This window comes from Cannabis sativa, chromosome 9 (genome assembly GCF_029168945.1).
Source record: "Cannabis sativa cultivar Pink pepper isolate KNU-18-1 chromosome 9, ASM2916894v1, whole genome shotgun sequence".
Lineage (NCBI taxonomy): Eukaryota > Viridiplantae > Streptophyta > Magnoliopsida > Rosales > Cannabaceae > Cannabis > Cannabis sativa.
In genome coordinates this window covers 48,734,657-48,750,994 of record NC_083609.1, presented here as the reverse complement: position 1 = coordinate 48,750,994, position 16,338 = coordinate 48,734,657, and the positions used below count along the sequence as shown (strand labels likewise).

The following is a 16,338-nucleotide window of genomic DNA, read 5'->3' as shown; positions in this document are numbered from 1 at the left end:
TGTCAATCTTACCACAAACCATAGTAAAACAGTTATAACAATTTTCACAACTTGAGTATTTGCAGAAAAACACAGGTTTCTAAGCATCCAAACTAATCCAAAGAGTTAACAAAATCAAGCACACAGTTATTTTACAGTTTCAGATCACATCACACTAAGCAGCAGTATACAACTATCATCAAGCTTATTGCCATTCCTTAACTAAAACAAAAAAAACTAAAACAGAAAATTAAAATGCAGAAATTAAAGTGCAGAAATTAAATTTTTTTAAGTCTCTCCCCCCAAACTAAATATGACATTGTCCCCAATGTGTACAATAATATGCAGAGAGAAGAAACTTACCTGAGACCCTCTCAGAAAGGGTTGGGTGGACCCTTTTCATCCAAAAGAGCCCTCGTACTAAATGAAGAAAATTGACCACCAATAGTGTTGATTTCAAATTTTTGCACAAGAGTAAGCTCACCTTCAGAACTACCACACATCAATCTTTTCCAACGACGTTGAATCGTTCGAAGTCGCTCTTTAGGCTTTGCTTTCTTCTTATCAGCTTTAACAAAAGAACCCTTCACCATCTCAATCTTGCAACAGGTAGGAATGTCAGTTGGGGAAAAAACATTAAAATTGACATCTTCATCTTGCACTCTCAACTTTAACTCCCCCTTTTGAACATCTATTACTGCTCGGCCCGTGGCTAAGAATGGTCTTCCCAAAATAATGGGAATAGTTGAATCTTCCTCCATATCAAGAATTAGGAAATCAGCAGGGAAGATAAACTTACCAACCTTCACCAGTACATCTTCTATTATCCCACGAGGATGAGTCAAAGAACGATCTGCCAGTTGTAAAGTCACTGTTGTAGGCTTTGCTTTTCCCAATCCTAGCCTCTTGAAGATAGACAAAGGCATTAGATTAATGCTTGCTCCTAGATCACATAGAGCTTTAGTTTCCACCGAACCCCCTATAGAGCATGGAATATTGAAACTACCCGGATCTTTAAGCTTGGGCGATAGTTTCTTTTGCAAAATGGCGCTACACTCCTCAGTTAATGCCACTGTTTCATAGTCCTCCAATTTTCTCTTCTTAGACAATATCTCCTTCATGAACTTCACATAACTTGGCATCTGCTCTAAAGCTTCAGCAAAAGGAATATTAATGTGAAGTCTTTTGAACACTTCCAGGAATTTGGTGAACTGCTTGTCCAAGCTTGACTTTCTGAGTTTCTGAGGATAGGGTATTTTCACATGATGATCTATATTAGTTGGTGGAGACTGCTGTGGCTGTGGTTGACTATCAGTAGTCTTCGTTGGAGTGGGTGTTGGGGTCGACATCGGTTGCTCTTCATTCTCCTTTTCTCCATTCACTAATTGTGGCATTTCAGGACCATCATAATTTTTACCGCTTCTCAGGGTAATTGCCTTGCAGTTTTCCTTGGGGTTTACTTCAGTTGTGCTAGGCAAATTCCCTTGAGGACGGGTTGCTACTTGAGTTGCTAGTTGGCCCATCTGTGTCTGCAGGTCTTTGATTGAAGATCTAGTTTCAGTCATGAATTGAAGTAGTAAATCTGTCTGCAAACTAGAATTTCCACCAGAGGTTTGTTGCTGATTAAACTGTTGATTCTGATTCTGGTTCTGACTTCGTTGCTGATAGAACCCACTGTTTCTTCGGTTATTACCCTGGTTGAACCCATAGTTGTTGTTGTTGTTCTGTGAATAGTTTCCAATGGCTTTAGCTTCATCCATTGGCAAATCATCCACATTAGCTTGGCATTCTGAAAAGTGATGGCTTCCCCCACATAACTCACACACAACTTGGGCTTGTTTAGCTTGCCCTGCGATTATCTTTGTCAATGCCTCAACCTGTGCTGTCAACTTGGTGATGGCATCGACCTCTAACACACCAGCTACCTTCTTTGATTGACTCCTCTCAGTTGGCCACTGTTGATTGTTTAGAGCCATCTCCTCTAATAGATCATAAGCCTCATTAGCACTCTTCCTCATAAAGGCTCCTCCAGCTGCAGCATCTATAAAAGTTCTTGTATTTCCTACCAACCCATTGTAGAAGTTGTGGACCAGCATCCACTTCTCTATACCATGGTGAGGGCACTTTCTGATCAGATCTTTAAACCTCTCCCAAGCCTCATGGAGAGATTCATTATCTTGTTGGCAGAAGTTATTAATTTCTCCTCTCAGCTTTGCAGACTTGGCTGGAGGAAAGAACTTTGACAAGAATTTCGTTGCCAGATCATTCCAGGTGGCAATAGAGTTGGGTGGCAAGGAGTTTAGCCAACTCTTGGCTCGCTCTCTAAGAGAGAATGGGAACAGTCTCAGTCAAATAGCATCATCACTAACTCCATTAACTTTAAAGGTTTCACAAAGTTCCATGAAGTTAGAAAGATGCAGATTAGGATCTTCAGAAGGGAGGCCACCAAACTGAACTGAAGACTGCACCATATGAAGTATGGCAGGTTTGATCTCAAAGTTGTTTGCATCCATCCGCCGTGGCCCGATACATGACCGCACTCCCGTCGAGTAGGGAGAATGTAATCTCTCAAGCCGCGCCATTAGCTTGATCTTCTAATGCGCCACCATTGTTACCGTTATTGCCTCCATTGTTTGCGGCATTGGCGGCCATGATGTACGAAGTTTCAGCGATTCGGAAACTCCCTCTTGCCTCTTGTTCTTTCGGTTTCTCCTACAAGTTTTCTCGATTTCGGGATCAACTGGTAATATCACTGCTTGTCCTTGACGGCGCATACACTTATGATTCCTGAAATAGATCAAGAAAATATTGCAAGAAAAAGGTTAGAAAAATCAGCAAGAGAAAATATACCAAAGTAGAAGGTAGTATAATTTTGTGTAATATCAATCTTTAAACAATTCCCCGGCAACGGCGCCAAAAAACTTGTTACGAAAATTCTGTTTATTACGCAAGTGTACGTATCAAGTAGTATCTCACGCAAGTGAGGTCGAACCACAGGGAATTGGATTAAGTACTACTAAATTATACTTATGATTCTATTTGGTAAAATAATAAGTTTGCAATTTAAAAATAAAGAACTCAAAAATTAAAGGGAAAATAAACGAAGATTAATCAAGATGAGAGATTAGGGAGGTGAATCCTGTTGATAAGTTACCTATGTTAATTCCTAATTGCTATCCTTATCTCAATGTGAAAGACAGATTATAAATTAACCTAACTCTTTTCAGATCTTTTAGGTTCTAAATAATATGTTCTCTAATTAACTTCTTAATTAGATCAACACAAAATCAGCATTAAGCAATAATCTATTAGTCACTAAGGCTATGTAAATACTTTCGTTTTACATCAAAACCTAGACTATCCAAATTTTAGCATTCCTAATTCTCACTTTTCAGATTTTGAATTAGGATCATAGAGCATGTAAAAGGTGATCAAGCTTGCACATGAAATTAAACACAAATAGAGATAGTATTCACACATAAGATGAAGGAATGGCAATTATTTATTAACTAGGCATAAACTTAAACAACAATCATCATCCTCCCTTATTGGGAAATTTAGTTCATAATAACTCTAAAAACATCCATGATTAATTCAGAAATAAAAACAAACATAAAGATGAATAAAAAGGGTAAAAGAAAGAAACTAGAAGGTGGTATCGCTCCGGATCTTCAAGATAGCTTCCTCTCCACTTTGCCTCCACTATTAGGTCTGTTTTTGCTTAGATCTGACCTTCAATGTCGTATTCCTTATATAGGGATGAGTGGTGAGCCTCCAATTGAGTGAAAAATCAAAATTAGGTCAAATCTGCGATTTCCGTACATAGTCACGACTGGCATTTAAGCTGGTCTCGACTACAGGCAAAACTCGAAAAACCGAGTTTCTGCCTATCTTACGAAGTCGCGACCAGGGTCGCGACCAGGAAAAAGGGTCGCGACCTGGCTCTCTGGAGGTCGCGACTACTGATGCTTCAGGAACCGAATTTTCCAATTTTTTTCCAAGTTTGTCCCAGTTTTTCGCCATTTGACTGAATTCGAACTTTAACACCCCGGGAACCTGAAATAATGAAAATCAAGCGTAAAACTGCTCCAAAAGACACCAATAGACGAGATAATGCTAACTTTAAAGACCCGAAATATAGGTTAATTATAACCTAACACAATTGTACAATTCTTTAAGCTTTGTCCCTGAGAGCCAGTGTCAGAGGTGGATGGTAATATATAGGGATCTGATGAAACTGAGTATAAGTGGTGCCCATGCCTTCAACAAAGTATTACTCGTCAACAAAATTTCCAATTTTGCTCACGACTTTGTCCACGGTGCCTGTCAACCACTTGAAATCTGGCTGAGAGAAGTAGAAGTACCCCTACCTGCTTTGCTTGGGGGTAGACTTCAGGTCAAAAACCAACTGACCTCGTGCGGAGAAGGCACACCCCACTTTTGGGTGGCGTAGAGGATGAACAGGGCAGACAGATACTTAATGCCCTTAGGAGTAAACTGGGTCTGACTGAGGCGGAAGTAATCTGCCACCTTCCTGAAGTATGTGTGCAAAGGCAGCATTGCCCCTTGTCTGGTGTGGGCACCCGACCAGGCACACATCCCCTTCCGCGAGTTTGTGGCTCGGTGATTTGAGGCAGGGACATAACATTCAAGTCCACCCAGATAGCCAGACTTGTCCAAATCCTTCATACGTGCCTCAGTGATCTTGGACGGAGGACTCACCCATCTGGCACCTAAGGCACCTTGCCTCCTGTGAGGAATTGCATCAGTGAACTCCTCGGCGGCGTAGTCTACTCCTTCAACTAAGACTTTGCCCTCAGCAGACACCGACTCCCCGACCTCATTGTATCCTCCAAAGTTTGGAGGTTCAGCCTCCTCATCCTCCTCAACCTCGGAGGGGCTGCCAGGACAGACATCGTCCTGTTCCTCAATTTCCTGGACTTCATCGTCCCCCTCATGATCTCCCTCCTCCTGGACGAGCAGATCCTGTTCGGTGCTCGATAATGTGGTGACTTGAGCCACATGAGGATCGGATGCATTGACCTTCCGCATCGTTTGCTTTGTTCGAGCCATCATCCTACTGGTGGACGGGTACTGGGGTGAATGTCGAGCAACCATGACAGCACGAACAGCAATGGGAAGACCAAAGTTCCCCAAACTTGGATGGCCAACAAGTAGAGTGTCAGCAATACCTGGCCGGACAATGTATGTCCAGTTGGACGGCAGATAACGCCTCCAACCTTTCTTCAACTCCCAAATGAAGCGGTCGTACCCCTCTCCAACAATCTGCTCGAAGTAATAGTGGTGTTGCACTTTGGGTTCTGGAGTAGAAGAGCGTTCACTACTCACCTCCCAGTCTTCAAAGCTTGAATTGGAAAGTCCGTCACTTGAAGAGGACAGACTGGCACGAAGACGAGGGTGATCCTCATACAAAAGTTGAAGCAGGTCATGTTTAATTCGGTGTTCGCTTCCCCAAAACTCACCAGGGTTCATCTACAAAAGACAACACACGAGATGAGTGTTTGGTCGAGATATCGAACAATAAACAGGAAAATATGCCAACCAGGAGTACTCAACAGATTAAAAGAATGAAAATATTCAAAAATAAGTCAAAACCCAGAAGTTTGAAATTTTTGGGTTCAGAGTTAAATTTCATGAAGGTTTGAATAAGCAAGGTGAAAGATAGACAATGTGCGATCAAAGGCCAACATCATGAACCGCGAAGTTTTACAGATTATTACAAAGAAAATTGTGAAGTTTCAAACCTAGATTTTCTACCTATCTTCTACAACAAAGTCAAGAATACATGTATGAAACCCAGAAGTTAAACATGCAAAGTAAAAGAGGAAGAGATTGAAAACTTACTCACAGTTCGACGTTTGAGTTCAGTCTAAACAAAGCTGCTCAAAAGCTTTTGGTAGAAATCTTACAATAGACTTGAAGTGAAAACCTTTTTTGCTCTGAGTTTGTTTAATGGAGAAATTGGTAAAAGTAAATTTGTGAATTATGCTCAGCCTTATTTATAGGCAGATTAATGAAAAAAGGGTGATCATTTCAAATGTCTTAGACGCATCGGTTCCCCCCAAAAGCAGATATTAGGAATCAAATATAATCAAGTGTAACTATCAAATGTGGTGAGAGAAAGCTGGGTTTCGAGGCATTAATTGAGTCAGAACATTAATTAGCCAAAAACTAAAGGGACGCCTGGTCAGCCTCACATCGAATCGCGAACAGAAGCGCCTAACACGTGTCATCCATTCAAATGCAAGGGCAGCTCTAATGAAGTCTACACGCAACTTCGGAAGTCCCGTACAGACTTGGGGGGAAAATGTTATCCCAATTTTTGCACTCTGACGTGACATCATACAATGGTGACACGTGGAATCAACTTTATGTACCTGCTCGCAAGAGATATGCCGAACAGAGCGCCACATATATTCGCTCGGACGAAGCCTTCTTAACCGGGCAGTGATAAATTCGAACAGCACGCCAACACTTAGCAATTTCAGCTTTCGCATCGTGAGTCACCAAAAAAATTCCTATAATTTTGGGATCAGATCACAGAGATATGGCAAGCTGTCTGAATCCCTTGATTAGTGTATTTTGTATTTAATATACAATCTTTCCAATTATATCAATTGTAATCAAAAGGGAAATTCTTCCCTCTAAAGTTTACAGCCCTATAAATAGTGATTCATACTCACTGGGCAAAAAGGGAAAAACTTATCTAAGAATTCATATTCAGAGATATCATTGTAAGAGCTCTAAGGAAATGGATCATTATACTCCTTGTTCTTAAGTCAATACAAACTAAGAGGATTAGGTTATTACCGAACTGCTCGGGCTGAACCTTTATAAAATTCTTGTGTCTTTATTATATTACATATACATTATATTACTTTTTGCTTACAATCTAGACTCACTGTCGTTGGTCAAAAGTGATGTCAACAATTTTCTTAAAAGTGCCTCTAATATACTTCAACTAACACAATTTAAATTTTATTTAATTAATAATTAAAGAATAAAATATTTACTTAAATATTTATAACCACAAACTGTCTATTTTAGCAACTTTAGTTCTTTCATATATTTTTTCAAAATATGATTCTAATAGTTTGGTAAATTTTTAAATTTTAATATATTTATTGTGCTTTGATATTTAATTTTAAATAAAAAAGTAATTTATTTATTTATCTTTCTAACGTTTATTTATTTATTTTAACGGTATATGACTATGCTTAGAAATTTCTTTGAGATTCGAAATCTATTAAGTAATTCACCTGCTTAAGTATTTGGGAATACATGTGATGAATTTATAACAAAATAATTCACTTATTTGTAAAAAGTGAGTAGTTAACTAATTGACTTATTTGTTTTATACATAGAGCAAACTTATTAATAAAGTTAGTTGCAACTAAAATTAGAATTGACGATTAGAATTGAGATATAGTAATAACAACAAATTTATATATTGTATCAAATATACACAAATAAAGTACGGTAATAATAACAGTTTTGAAATCATATCATACATTAATTTATTTTTCTAAGTAAAAAATATTGTAAAATTGTTAATTTTTCTAATTAAAAAAATTATATCAAAAATATTAAAATTTCAAAATTTAAAATTTGATATATTTTTATAATATAATTATCATTAAATAAAAATACAACAGTTTATTTTTTAGGAATTACCTTGTATACTGTTTTTTAATTTTTTTTTTTAAGTTTACGGTTTGAGTTTCTAAAGTGGTTGCAGCGCTAGTTGCAATAGGGGTTTCTATACGATTTTTTGTTACAATTTAGATTGTAGCGCTAGTTGCAATAAATATTTCTATGTAAAATTCCGTAAAAGTATAAAAAAAAACTGTTTTAAAGTGTAAAAATGAAAATACACATTTTTTTAATTAATATAATAATTTTCATAAAATATCTCATATCAATAAAATGTAGATAGTATGAATCCCGTACATTCAGGGGCGGACGTACTTGTCTCCCTATAGTGGCCATGGCCCCCCTAGCATTTATATATATGCAATATAAAATCTTAGTTATAGTATATTGTAATTAAACTTTTTAATAATTATTATATGGTGGCTCTTTTAGAAAAGTCAAACTAAAATTTGAAAATTATAACGAAGACTACACTTCGCAACAAGACAGAAGATAATTTTTAAGTGATTGTTTGCTAGTGTATACTAAAAAAAAATTGTTAAAAAGTTTAGCATAGATTCAATTATAGATGATTTTCCTAATATGTAAGAAAGACATAATTTTAATAATATATTTTAAACTATTTGCCTATTTGCCGCTTTTTTTTTTTTTTTGAAGAAAAGCGTACATATATTAGATTAGAAACTGTTAGTCACATTATGGGCCATAAAATTACACTGTCTACGAACAAATTGAAAAGTACAACCAATAAAAGAGATGGAGGTATTTTCACAAAAAGAGACATAGTTATCAAGCTCCCAACATGACTTCTTCCTATTAAGAACGTGGATCACCATCATCGAGTCACTCTCCACAATAAGGAACTCAATACCACGAGCTTTAACCTCCTCTATAGCTAAACAGCAAGCCGCCGCTTCCCCAGTAGACACATGCCTATTTGCCGCTTAATATATAATATAGTTTGCCCCTAAATTTTTACTCCGCCCCTGAGTACATTGGTGGCATGTTCCAAGGAAAGAATAGAATAGTATGAGCTCGTGAGTCGTGAGATAATTCAAAGCTCGATATTGGGAAGTTGAAAGAACACGCTCCTACAGAGACCCGACGACACCTCATCATCCACCTACTGCACGGACTCTCCATTCTCCAACTTTCCAATTTTGTCCCCATTTCCTAGTTTTTCTTCCCAAACTCCCCAATTTTATTAACTAATCTTTTAAATTACTTTGCTCCAAACAGAAATTAATTATTGTTTTTAAAAAAATTAATTAATTAAATAGCTTAAAGTTAGTTGCGCACGCACTCCTCTTTCATGTTTGACTCACTTTTATTTAATGTCTGGGCGCGTGAGGTAGAGACAAATTAAGATAGGTTTTATTTTGTTATCCTACGCACCCCTGACACCCTAACAGTCTCACTGATTGAATAGGCTCTTTCATAGAGTGCAATACAAACAGTCAAACAGTAATGCTAGAAAGAAAAGAGTGAAGCTTTTGAGGTTGGGCAAGGCAGGCAGGGAAGAGGAGACGAGCTACATTGGAACAATCTCTTGGTATTCGTGTTCATTTTTTTTATATACGTCAAGTCGTTTGGTTCTATAACCTTTCAGAGCTTTTCATAATTCTGGATTCGATTTCTTAATCAGAATCCCATTCTCCAATTTTCGCTCAGAGTTCAGACCCACTCCAGCTTTTGTTTTTGGATTTTTCTGGTTGTATTATTTTGTAGTAGCCAATAGGATTTGCTTTTGCTTGTGCAGATGTCGTAGTCCGTCTGTGCGTCGTCGTTTTGGCAGAGCCATGGACTGAGGAGTAGCTTTCGGCTCTGCAGCAGAGAGAGAAAGAGAGAGCTGAGCTGAGCTGCTGTTATTTTGGTTATGGCTGGCTTTTTACTTTCGGTTTCTTCAGTTTTTCCATATACCCAACAGTAGTATTGTACCGTATTTTCCTGTAATCTTGTACCATTTTTTTTTTAAAAGAAAAATTCTTGGATTCTTCTTACTTTTGGGATATTGGACTCCACTCCTGTGTACTTTTTGGTGATATTTTGATTTGGCCGAAATATGGGTTATAGGTGTCGTATTTTGACAATGCTGAACTGGGTTTCATAGATTTGAAGCTGTTGTAGTAGGATTTCATGGAGATTTTGGGTTAGAAACGCAAGAGAGAGATTTGGTTTCGAAAAGTCTTAGCATTTCCAAGGTGTGGGTTTCTCTGGGCCGTTTTGGAGAAATGGGTGATGATTTGGTGAAGGCAACGACGTCGTCGTCTCTGGCAATTACAGAGAAGAAGTCGACTCATAGAAGCGGAGGCTGTGTTGGCATTTTCTTCCAGCTCTTTGATTGGAACCGAAGGTTCGCCAAGAAGAAGCTTTTCTCCAAGAAATTGCTGCCTCCTGGTTAGTCCTATTCGTTCGTGAAATCCAACCACACTCTCTCTCTCTCTCTCTCTCTCTATATATATATATGTATTTATGTATCTTAAAAACGTATACATTATATGAACAAAACATGGTTTTAACTTTTGTTTTATTGCTTTGATGTACCGTACCAGTTCGATCAAAGCAGGCTTCTAACAAGTTTAAAGGCGATGACAGGATGCCTAAGCATCACTTGGTATGCATTAATGGATATTGGCTCTTCATTTAATTTTTCATTTTTCGTTACTTTATTTGATAATAGTCTTGGTGGTTTGGAAACAACAGATTGCTGATGAAAACAAGGGTAGTTTCCCCAACATGAAGAAACAGGGCTCTCGAAGTGTTGATTCAGAGCATAAGCATGATACCCGGTCTCCGGGTTTGGTGGCTAGGCTTATGGGTCTAGAATCCATGCCTGCCATTCGTGAGAAGCCCAAGAAGGCTTCCTTTTCTGATGCTTGTTGTGATAATGAAGTGAATAAATTTTTGAATGGTTTTTCTGGTGGGTCTGGTAAAGAGGGTATGGATATGGAGAGAGGAAGCATGAAGCAGGTTGAATCTCGGCCTCAGAAACTTCAGAAGACAGAGCAGTCTGAGAGGAAAGCAATGACTAGGCTTGGAGCTGACGCACTTCAAATCAAGAGTGTTTTATCACGTTCAAGAAAGCATAACCACCACCCTAAGTTTGTATCTCCGGTTAAAAGCCCCAGGACTCCTTCTGGGAAGAATGTTTCTCGGACCTCTAGGCTGTTTGATGCTGCCACTAAGATTTTGGAACCTGGGTTGCAGTCTTCTAGCAAAGCAAAATGTATTACATATACAACAAGTTCAGTTCATTATCCTCCTAATCACGAGGCTGTAATAGAGAGAACGATGGTTAACTCAGAGGAGCAACCTAAACCATCTTGTTTTAGTGGCAATGTGTCTAAGTCTTTGATGGGGCAGAGTTCTTGTAAAAATTGTGGTAATTTGCTTGATGTTATTAACTGCAGGCCGAATGTGGATCAAGTTTCATCTGATTTTGCCTCATTTGGTTCGAGTTTCGCCAATGGCTCACTTCCTGAAGTAGCAGGAAGAAGTAAACCAAGGTTACCAGTTTCCTCCTTCAAGCAAGATAATGATGCAGTTTTTCATAGAAGTTGGGACAACCTTGCTTGTCAAAAGAAGGAAGAAATAAATAGCACACAACCTATTAATACTAGGCCCATAACTGAAAGAAAGCCTCTGCTTCGTGAAGGTCAAGCTCCATGGCAGTCAATGGGCCAGCCTTGTAATTTTCGGAAAGATGAATCATCTTCTTTTGACTTGAAGCGTCGGGATCAGATACAGGAACAGATGCCTTTAGGCAGGGATAGAATTCCACCAAGGTCAAAACACAATTTGGATACTAGAAGAGTGTCATCAGCTGCAAATGCTGTGAGAAATACAAAAGATTTTGTTGCCTTGAACCGAAGCATGAGTGGTCGTGCCAGACCAAGGGTAACTCCAAAAGAAGAGACTGAAAAGTTTGTTCCAGAGAGGAAAGCTTTTAATGGGCGAGAGGAAGGTAATTTATCTCAATTAAGAGGCTCAGTACGGAAGAGAAGGATAATTAACTTTAATAGTCAAGTTGAAAGTAGGGAGTTTGTTAGTTCAACTGCTACAAAATCAAGGACTATTCAATGTGATTCATCGACAGGAAAGGGGTTGGGATTGAATGCTCATCCATTGAACCGAAATTGCAGTAGAAGTAGATTAGTTGGTCCAAGAGAGGGTAATGGAGCTGCTAAAAGCATCGATAATAATGTTGTTTCTTTCAACTTTAATTCCCCCATTAGGCAAAAGCCTGGTAGTTCATTGGAATCGGAGGAGAAGACCATTAATGATGAGTTAAAGGAATCTTTTCAAAATCAATCTCCTTTCAAAGGAGATTCTATAGCTGCCCTTCTGCAACAAAAATTGAAGGAACTGACTAGTCAAGAAGATGAGGAGTTAGCAGCAGGTGGTCCACCTAAGAGGTCGATTGCCATGATTCTTAAGGAGCTAATAACTGCTTTAACTGCAGAGCGGCCAGATATAGCATCCCCATCCATGGTAAGCTGTATTAATTTTTGGTTTGCATGTTATTTAACTCTACGTACATGTCTAGAGTCTAGACCCAGATCATTTGCTTGAACTAGTAATGTTTACATGGAGAGAACAGTGTTTCTGTCTTGGGGACTTTGGATGATACACACAATTTGATAACATAATGCAATGACATAACCTGTAACAAAATGAAGTGTGGAACTTTAAATTGTTTGAGTCTCATTATTTTGGAGAGAACAGTGTTTCTGTCTTGGGGACTTTGGATGATATAATGATACGCAAGTTGATAAACATAATGCAGTGACATAACCTGTAACAAAATGAAGTGTAGAGCTTTAAATTGTTACAGTTTCATTATTTTGGATTAGCATAGGGGTATAATTGTTTTCTAATTAGATATCTGTTTCCTGTATGATTTGTCATTAGGACTTGCCTTAACAGTATATGGTTGCATTCTCAATAATGTGACACGCTTCTTCAATTTATTGAATATGCATGATTCTCTCTGGCTATGCTATAAAGGAAAACTGCAAGATATTTCTTAGCAGTGGTAGAAAAGAAAATGCAACTTTAATTACAGAGAAGACAATAGAGTAAAAGAGTAAATGATAATGTTTCAGAATAAAGATGGGAACCAGCCGTCTTCTTGATAGTATGAAAGTAAGTGAAAATGTGTGGAATGGGAAAATAAATAATAAGAAAAGAAGTATCCTTTAATTATTACATGGTGACTGGGATGAAGGAAAATTGATGCAAATATGATTTGACAATCAATTTTAAATTTACCAAATTATCAGTTAGTGGATAGAATACAGAAGGAAACTGGCCCAGGAACATGGTGTAAATGGTGATGGTAAAAGATTTCTTGTATGTTATATGGTTAAATGTTTTTCTTCCTGTCCTGTATTTGTACACAGCTAAAGTACGTGTGTCAATGGTTTAAACACAATTTTATATTGCCGTTGAGTTAACATCTTTTATCCACAGTTTCTCTCTGCAGGTTATGCCAATATCTAGTGTTTTTCATTGAGATAATTTTCAGAGTTCTTCTGCCTGAGATTTTTTTTGTTGCACTTTGCAGGCTCAAATAAAGCAGGTAGGGTCTTCTCACACAGCTGATCATTTGAGCCCAGGATCTGTTCTGGAGGCCTCGTTCTCTTGTAGCAGCCTGGATGAAAGCTCAGGTACATAAAATTACATGGTAGATAAGTAACTCAATTTCTTCATTCTTGTCTAAGACTTGTTCGTTGTTTGCTGCTAATTCCAGGACATATGTTGTTCTCAGAATCTATGGACTGCTCCAGTGATCAATTGCGTTGCTTGGGTCAAGATTCTGATCTCTCAGATTCTGCTACCTCGTTAAGTAAAGAGAGAACTTGTTGCGAGAGGATGACAACCCTTGTCAACAATGTTTCTCGAATATTAGATAGCATCAACTTTGACGGGGGAAGATTGACAGAAAGCAATCTGGCTCATGCGAAGGATGTTATTGTGAATGCTGGATTATTGTTTGGAAATGTGACATTGTATTGCCTAGAGGGAACAGAAGGTTTGTTCATTGGTCCTGTACTTCTTGATCTGGAAAAGGTTGCCAATGCTGCGTGGACAAATATCAACATTTTTACTGGTACAGATGCCAACAAAACGGAAAACCAATACAGAGTATTGCTTTTTGACTGTCTGATAGAATGTTTAGAATCCAAGTATGGAGAATACACCAACTCAAAACTCAAAGCATGGACAAGATTCGCTTCGTGCATGAACCGGGAGATGATAATTGGAGACCTTGAAAAGGAGATGAACAAATGGACATCTTTGGCTGGGATGCTTCCTGAGGATATTGTAGAATGGGAAATGAGTCATGGTCTTGGGAAATGGATAGATTTTGATATTGAAGCATTTGAGGGTGGTGATGAAGTTTGCAGCAACATTTTTCAAGATTTAGTTGATGAAACCTTGAATGAACTCACCAGACTTGGTTGTTAATTCTGGTTATCTCGTTTTGTTTTTTGTTTAAATTATTAGAATGTGCACAAAAGCTTTGTTGATTGGATTTTTTGTACAAATTAGTGAAATTGTTCAGATGTAGCCGTATCTAAATATGACTTTGTTGTATATGTGTTGCAGTTATTCCAAGCCACATTACAAATTCTTTGTTTCAATGCTGTATGCGATCGTATTAAATGCAGTCTAGCGTTTATTATAATGGAAACAGAGAAACTAATTCAAGTTGCAACATAATTAATAAAACCAATCATCACTTTTTCCCTTACTATATTATAATATCCGAAAACTGAGATCTCCCAAAGCTCTTTTTACAGATCACAATAGTGGTAATCAAACTATAAAAAAAAAAACAATCAAAATATGAAATAACCCCCTCCAAAGGAAACAAAAGAAGAAAAAAAATTGAATAGTAGAATCAATCATCAATCAAAATCACAACCCAAATGACAAATTGACGAATTTTATTAAAACGCTCTGTACGCCAAAACAGTTTGTCTGCCACCTCTGTGAATAGCTCTGTTCTCGCCATTGATGGCATTAGACGCCGCCGAAGAAAGCCCTTTCAACTCCTCAAGACTCGCATAGCTCTTTCTCGTCATTAAACTCTTCTTATCCCCACCATTCGCTGACTTGCTCCCTCTCGAATTCGTCAGAACCTTACTCCCAACCTTAGACCAAGTCTTCCCTGGAGGAGTCATTTCCATCGTCGGCGGAAGATTTGATGGCTTCCGGTTCTCTTTCCTCAAGACGGCAGAGAAATCCGGCACCGATTGAGCCACAAAAGAGGACCCTTTTCGGCTACCTGTAGTAGTGGTAGTGGAACTAGTCTGAAACCTGACTTGTTTCTTTTGTGGGGTGAGTTTGAATTCTGGCTCATCGAGTTCTTGCTGGGGTGGCCTCGCGTTCTTCATTCTGAGCCTCGATTCTCTGAGCTCCGCGTAGGCCGTGTATCGTGGTCCTCTCTCCATGATGTAGCTCTCTGTTGTGAGTTTCAGTGAAACGGGCTGTTCTGAGTGAGAATTCTGAGAGAGTATGAGAGAGATGGGGTCGAGAGAATGGAGAAGAGAATGAAGAGGTGCAGGGTCTGCATGATGATGGTGGGTTTGTAGTAGTAAAGAGCCGTTGGTGTCTGCCATTGCTGAGGAATTCGAGGTCGGGCTCCGTTTTCAGTATTGATTGCAGAGTTTTGGTTGAGATTATTAATTGTTTCTCTAGTTTATCTGGTTCAGCTTTTCTCTACTTTGAAAATATTAAATGATTTCGGATTGTAACGGTCTAAAAAAAATGAGAAGAGAGAGAGAGAAGTGAGAGAAGGGAAAGAAAAGCCCTTTTGCTTTCTTTGTTTAATTTATTATTCCTTTTCCTTCCTCCCCCAACGTTCTACTCTACGAGGGTCCCACTGAAACCCAAAAGATTTGGGGCCGGCTTTAGATTCTATATCGGCCGTTCGATTTCACCAAAATGCAAATGTAACATGTTTAGTTGAATTGCAAAATGCAACTGTAACATGTTTAGCCATTAATCATTAAAATTTATTTTTTTTTGCAGTAAAATTTCTAAAATTTGTTAATCTTTTTACGGCTAAACTTTTCGAACAATCTTTTCATATATTTAATCTCTAAATTAATAAATTGTTAGCAAATTTAAGAAATCATCCGATTAAGGGCCACTACAGACTAATTATATATACACGTGGCACGTTTATAATGGTATACCTAATATTATTATTTCAAAATTTATTTTGAAATTAAATATTAGGTGTACCAATTAATATAAATGTATAACATGTACAAAAGTGTACACATAAACAGTCCATATTGACAGTTAACTGTAAAAAATAGATGACATCTTAAATTTGTTAACAACTAAATAATTTAGAGGACAAGCTCACGAAACACAAGAGCAATGGTGGTATGGGATTTCGAGATTTAAGGGACTTCAACTTAGCTCTATTAGCTAAGCAAGGTTGGAGGCTTTTGACTTGTGGGGATAGCTTGATGGGGCAAATTTACAAGGCTAGATACTTTTCGTTAAGGTCTTTTCTCACATCAACCTTGGGGTGTAATCCGAGTTTTATTTGGAGAAGTGTGTTTGAGGCTAAGGAGTTAGTTCGGGCTGGGGTTCAACGATTGGTGGGTAATGGTTCTACCGTTAATATCTTGTCTGAGCCTTGGCTTCCTGATGAGATGAACC

General features: G+C 38.1%; 2 protein-coding genes and 1 non-coding gene across 5 annotated transcripts; 2 read left to right on the top strand and 1 right to left on the bottom strand.

Annotated features, from left to right (window-relative positions):
* Positions 1-2,085: 2,085 nt before the first annotated feature.
* LOC133031582 (small nucleolar RNA R71) lies at positions 2,086-2,192 on the top strand. Its single transcript, XR_009684686.1, has one exon. It is a non-coding gene; the product is annotated as a small nucleolar RNA R71 (small nucleolar RNA).
* A 6,853-nt stretch (positions 2,193-9,045) lies between these two features.
* On the top strand, positions 9,046-14,287 carry LOC115723487 (uncharacterized). 3 transcript variants are annotated; one of them, XM_030652983.2, is made up of 6 exons: positions 9,046-9,205; positions 9,413-10,050; positions 10,206-10,267; positions 10,357-12,144; positions 13,220-13,322; positions 13,424-14,287. In XM_030652983.2, the coding sequence occupies exons 2-6, from the start codon at positions 9,885-9,887 to the stop codon at positions 14,122-14,124; spliced, it is 2,820 nt and encodes a 939-aa protein (XP_030508843.2). In that variant the 5' UTR covers positions 9,046-9,205; positions 9,413-9,884; the 3' UTR covers positions 14,125-14,287. The 3 variants fall into 3 exon arrangements, with proteins under 3 accessions (XP_030508843.2, XP_030508842.2, XP_060960041.1); XM_030652982.2 differs by having other exon boundaries at positions 13,406-14,287; XM_061104058.1 differs by having other exon boundaries at positions 9,070-9,325; positions 13,406-14,287.
* A 92-nt stretch (positions 14,288-14,379) lies between these two features.
* On the bottom strand, positions 14,380-15,477 carry LOC115723489 (uncharacterized). Its single transcript, XM_061104059.1, has one exon. It carries the CDS (start codon positions 15,279-15,281, stop codon positions 14,610-14,612), a length of 672 nt encoding a protein of 223 aa, XP_060960042.1. The 5' UTR covers positions 15,282-15,477; the 3' UTR covers positions 14,380-14,609.
* Between the last annotated feature and the right edge of the window lie 861 nt (positions 15,478-16,338).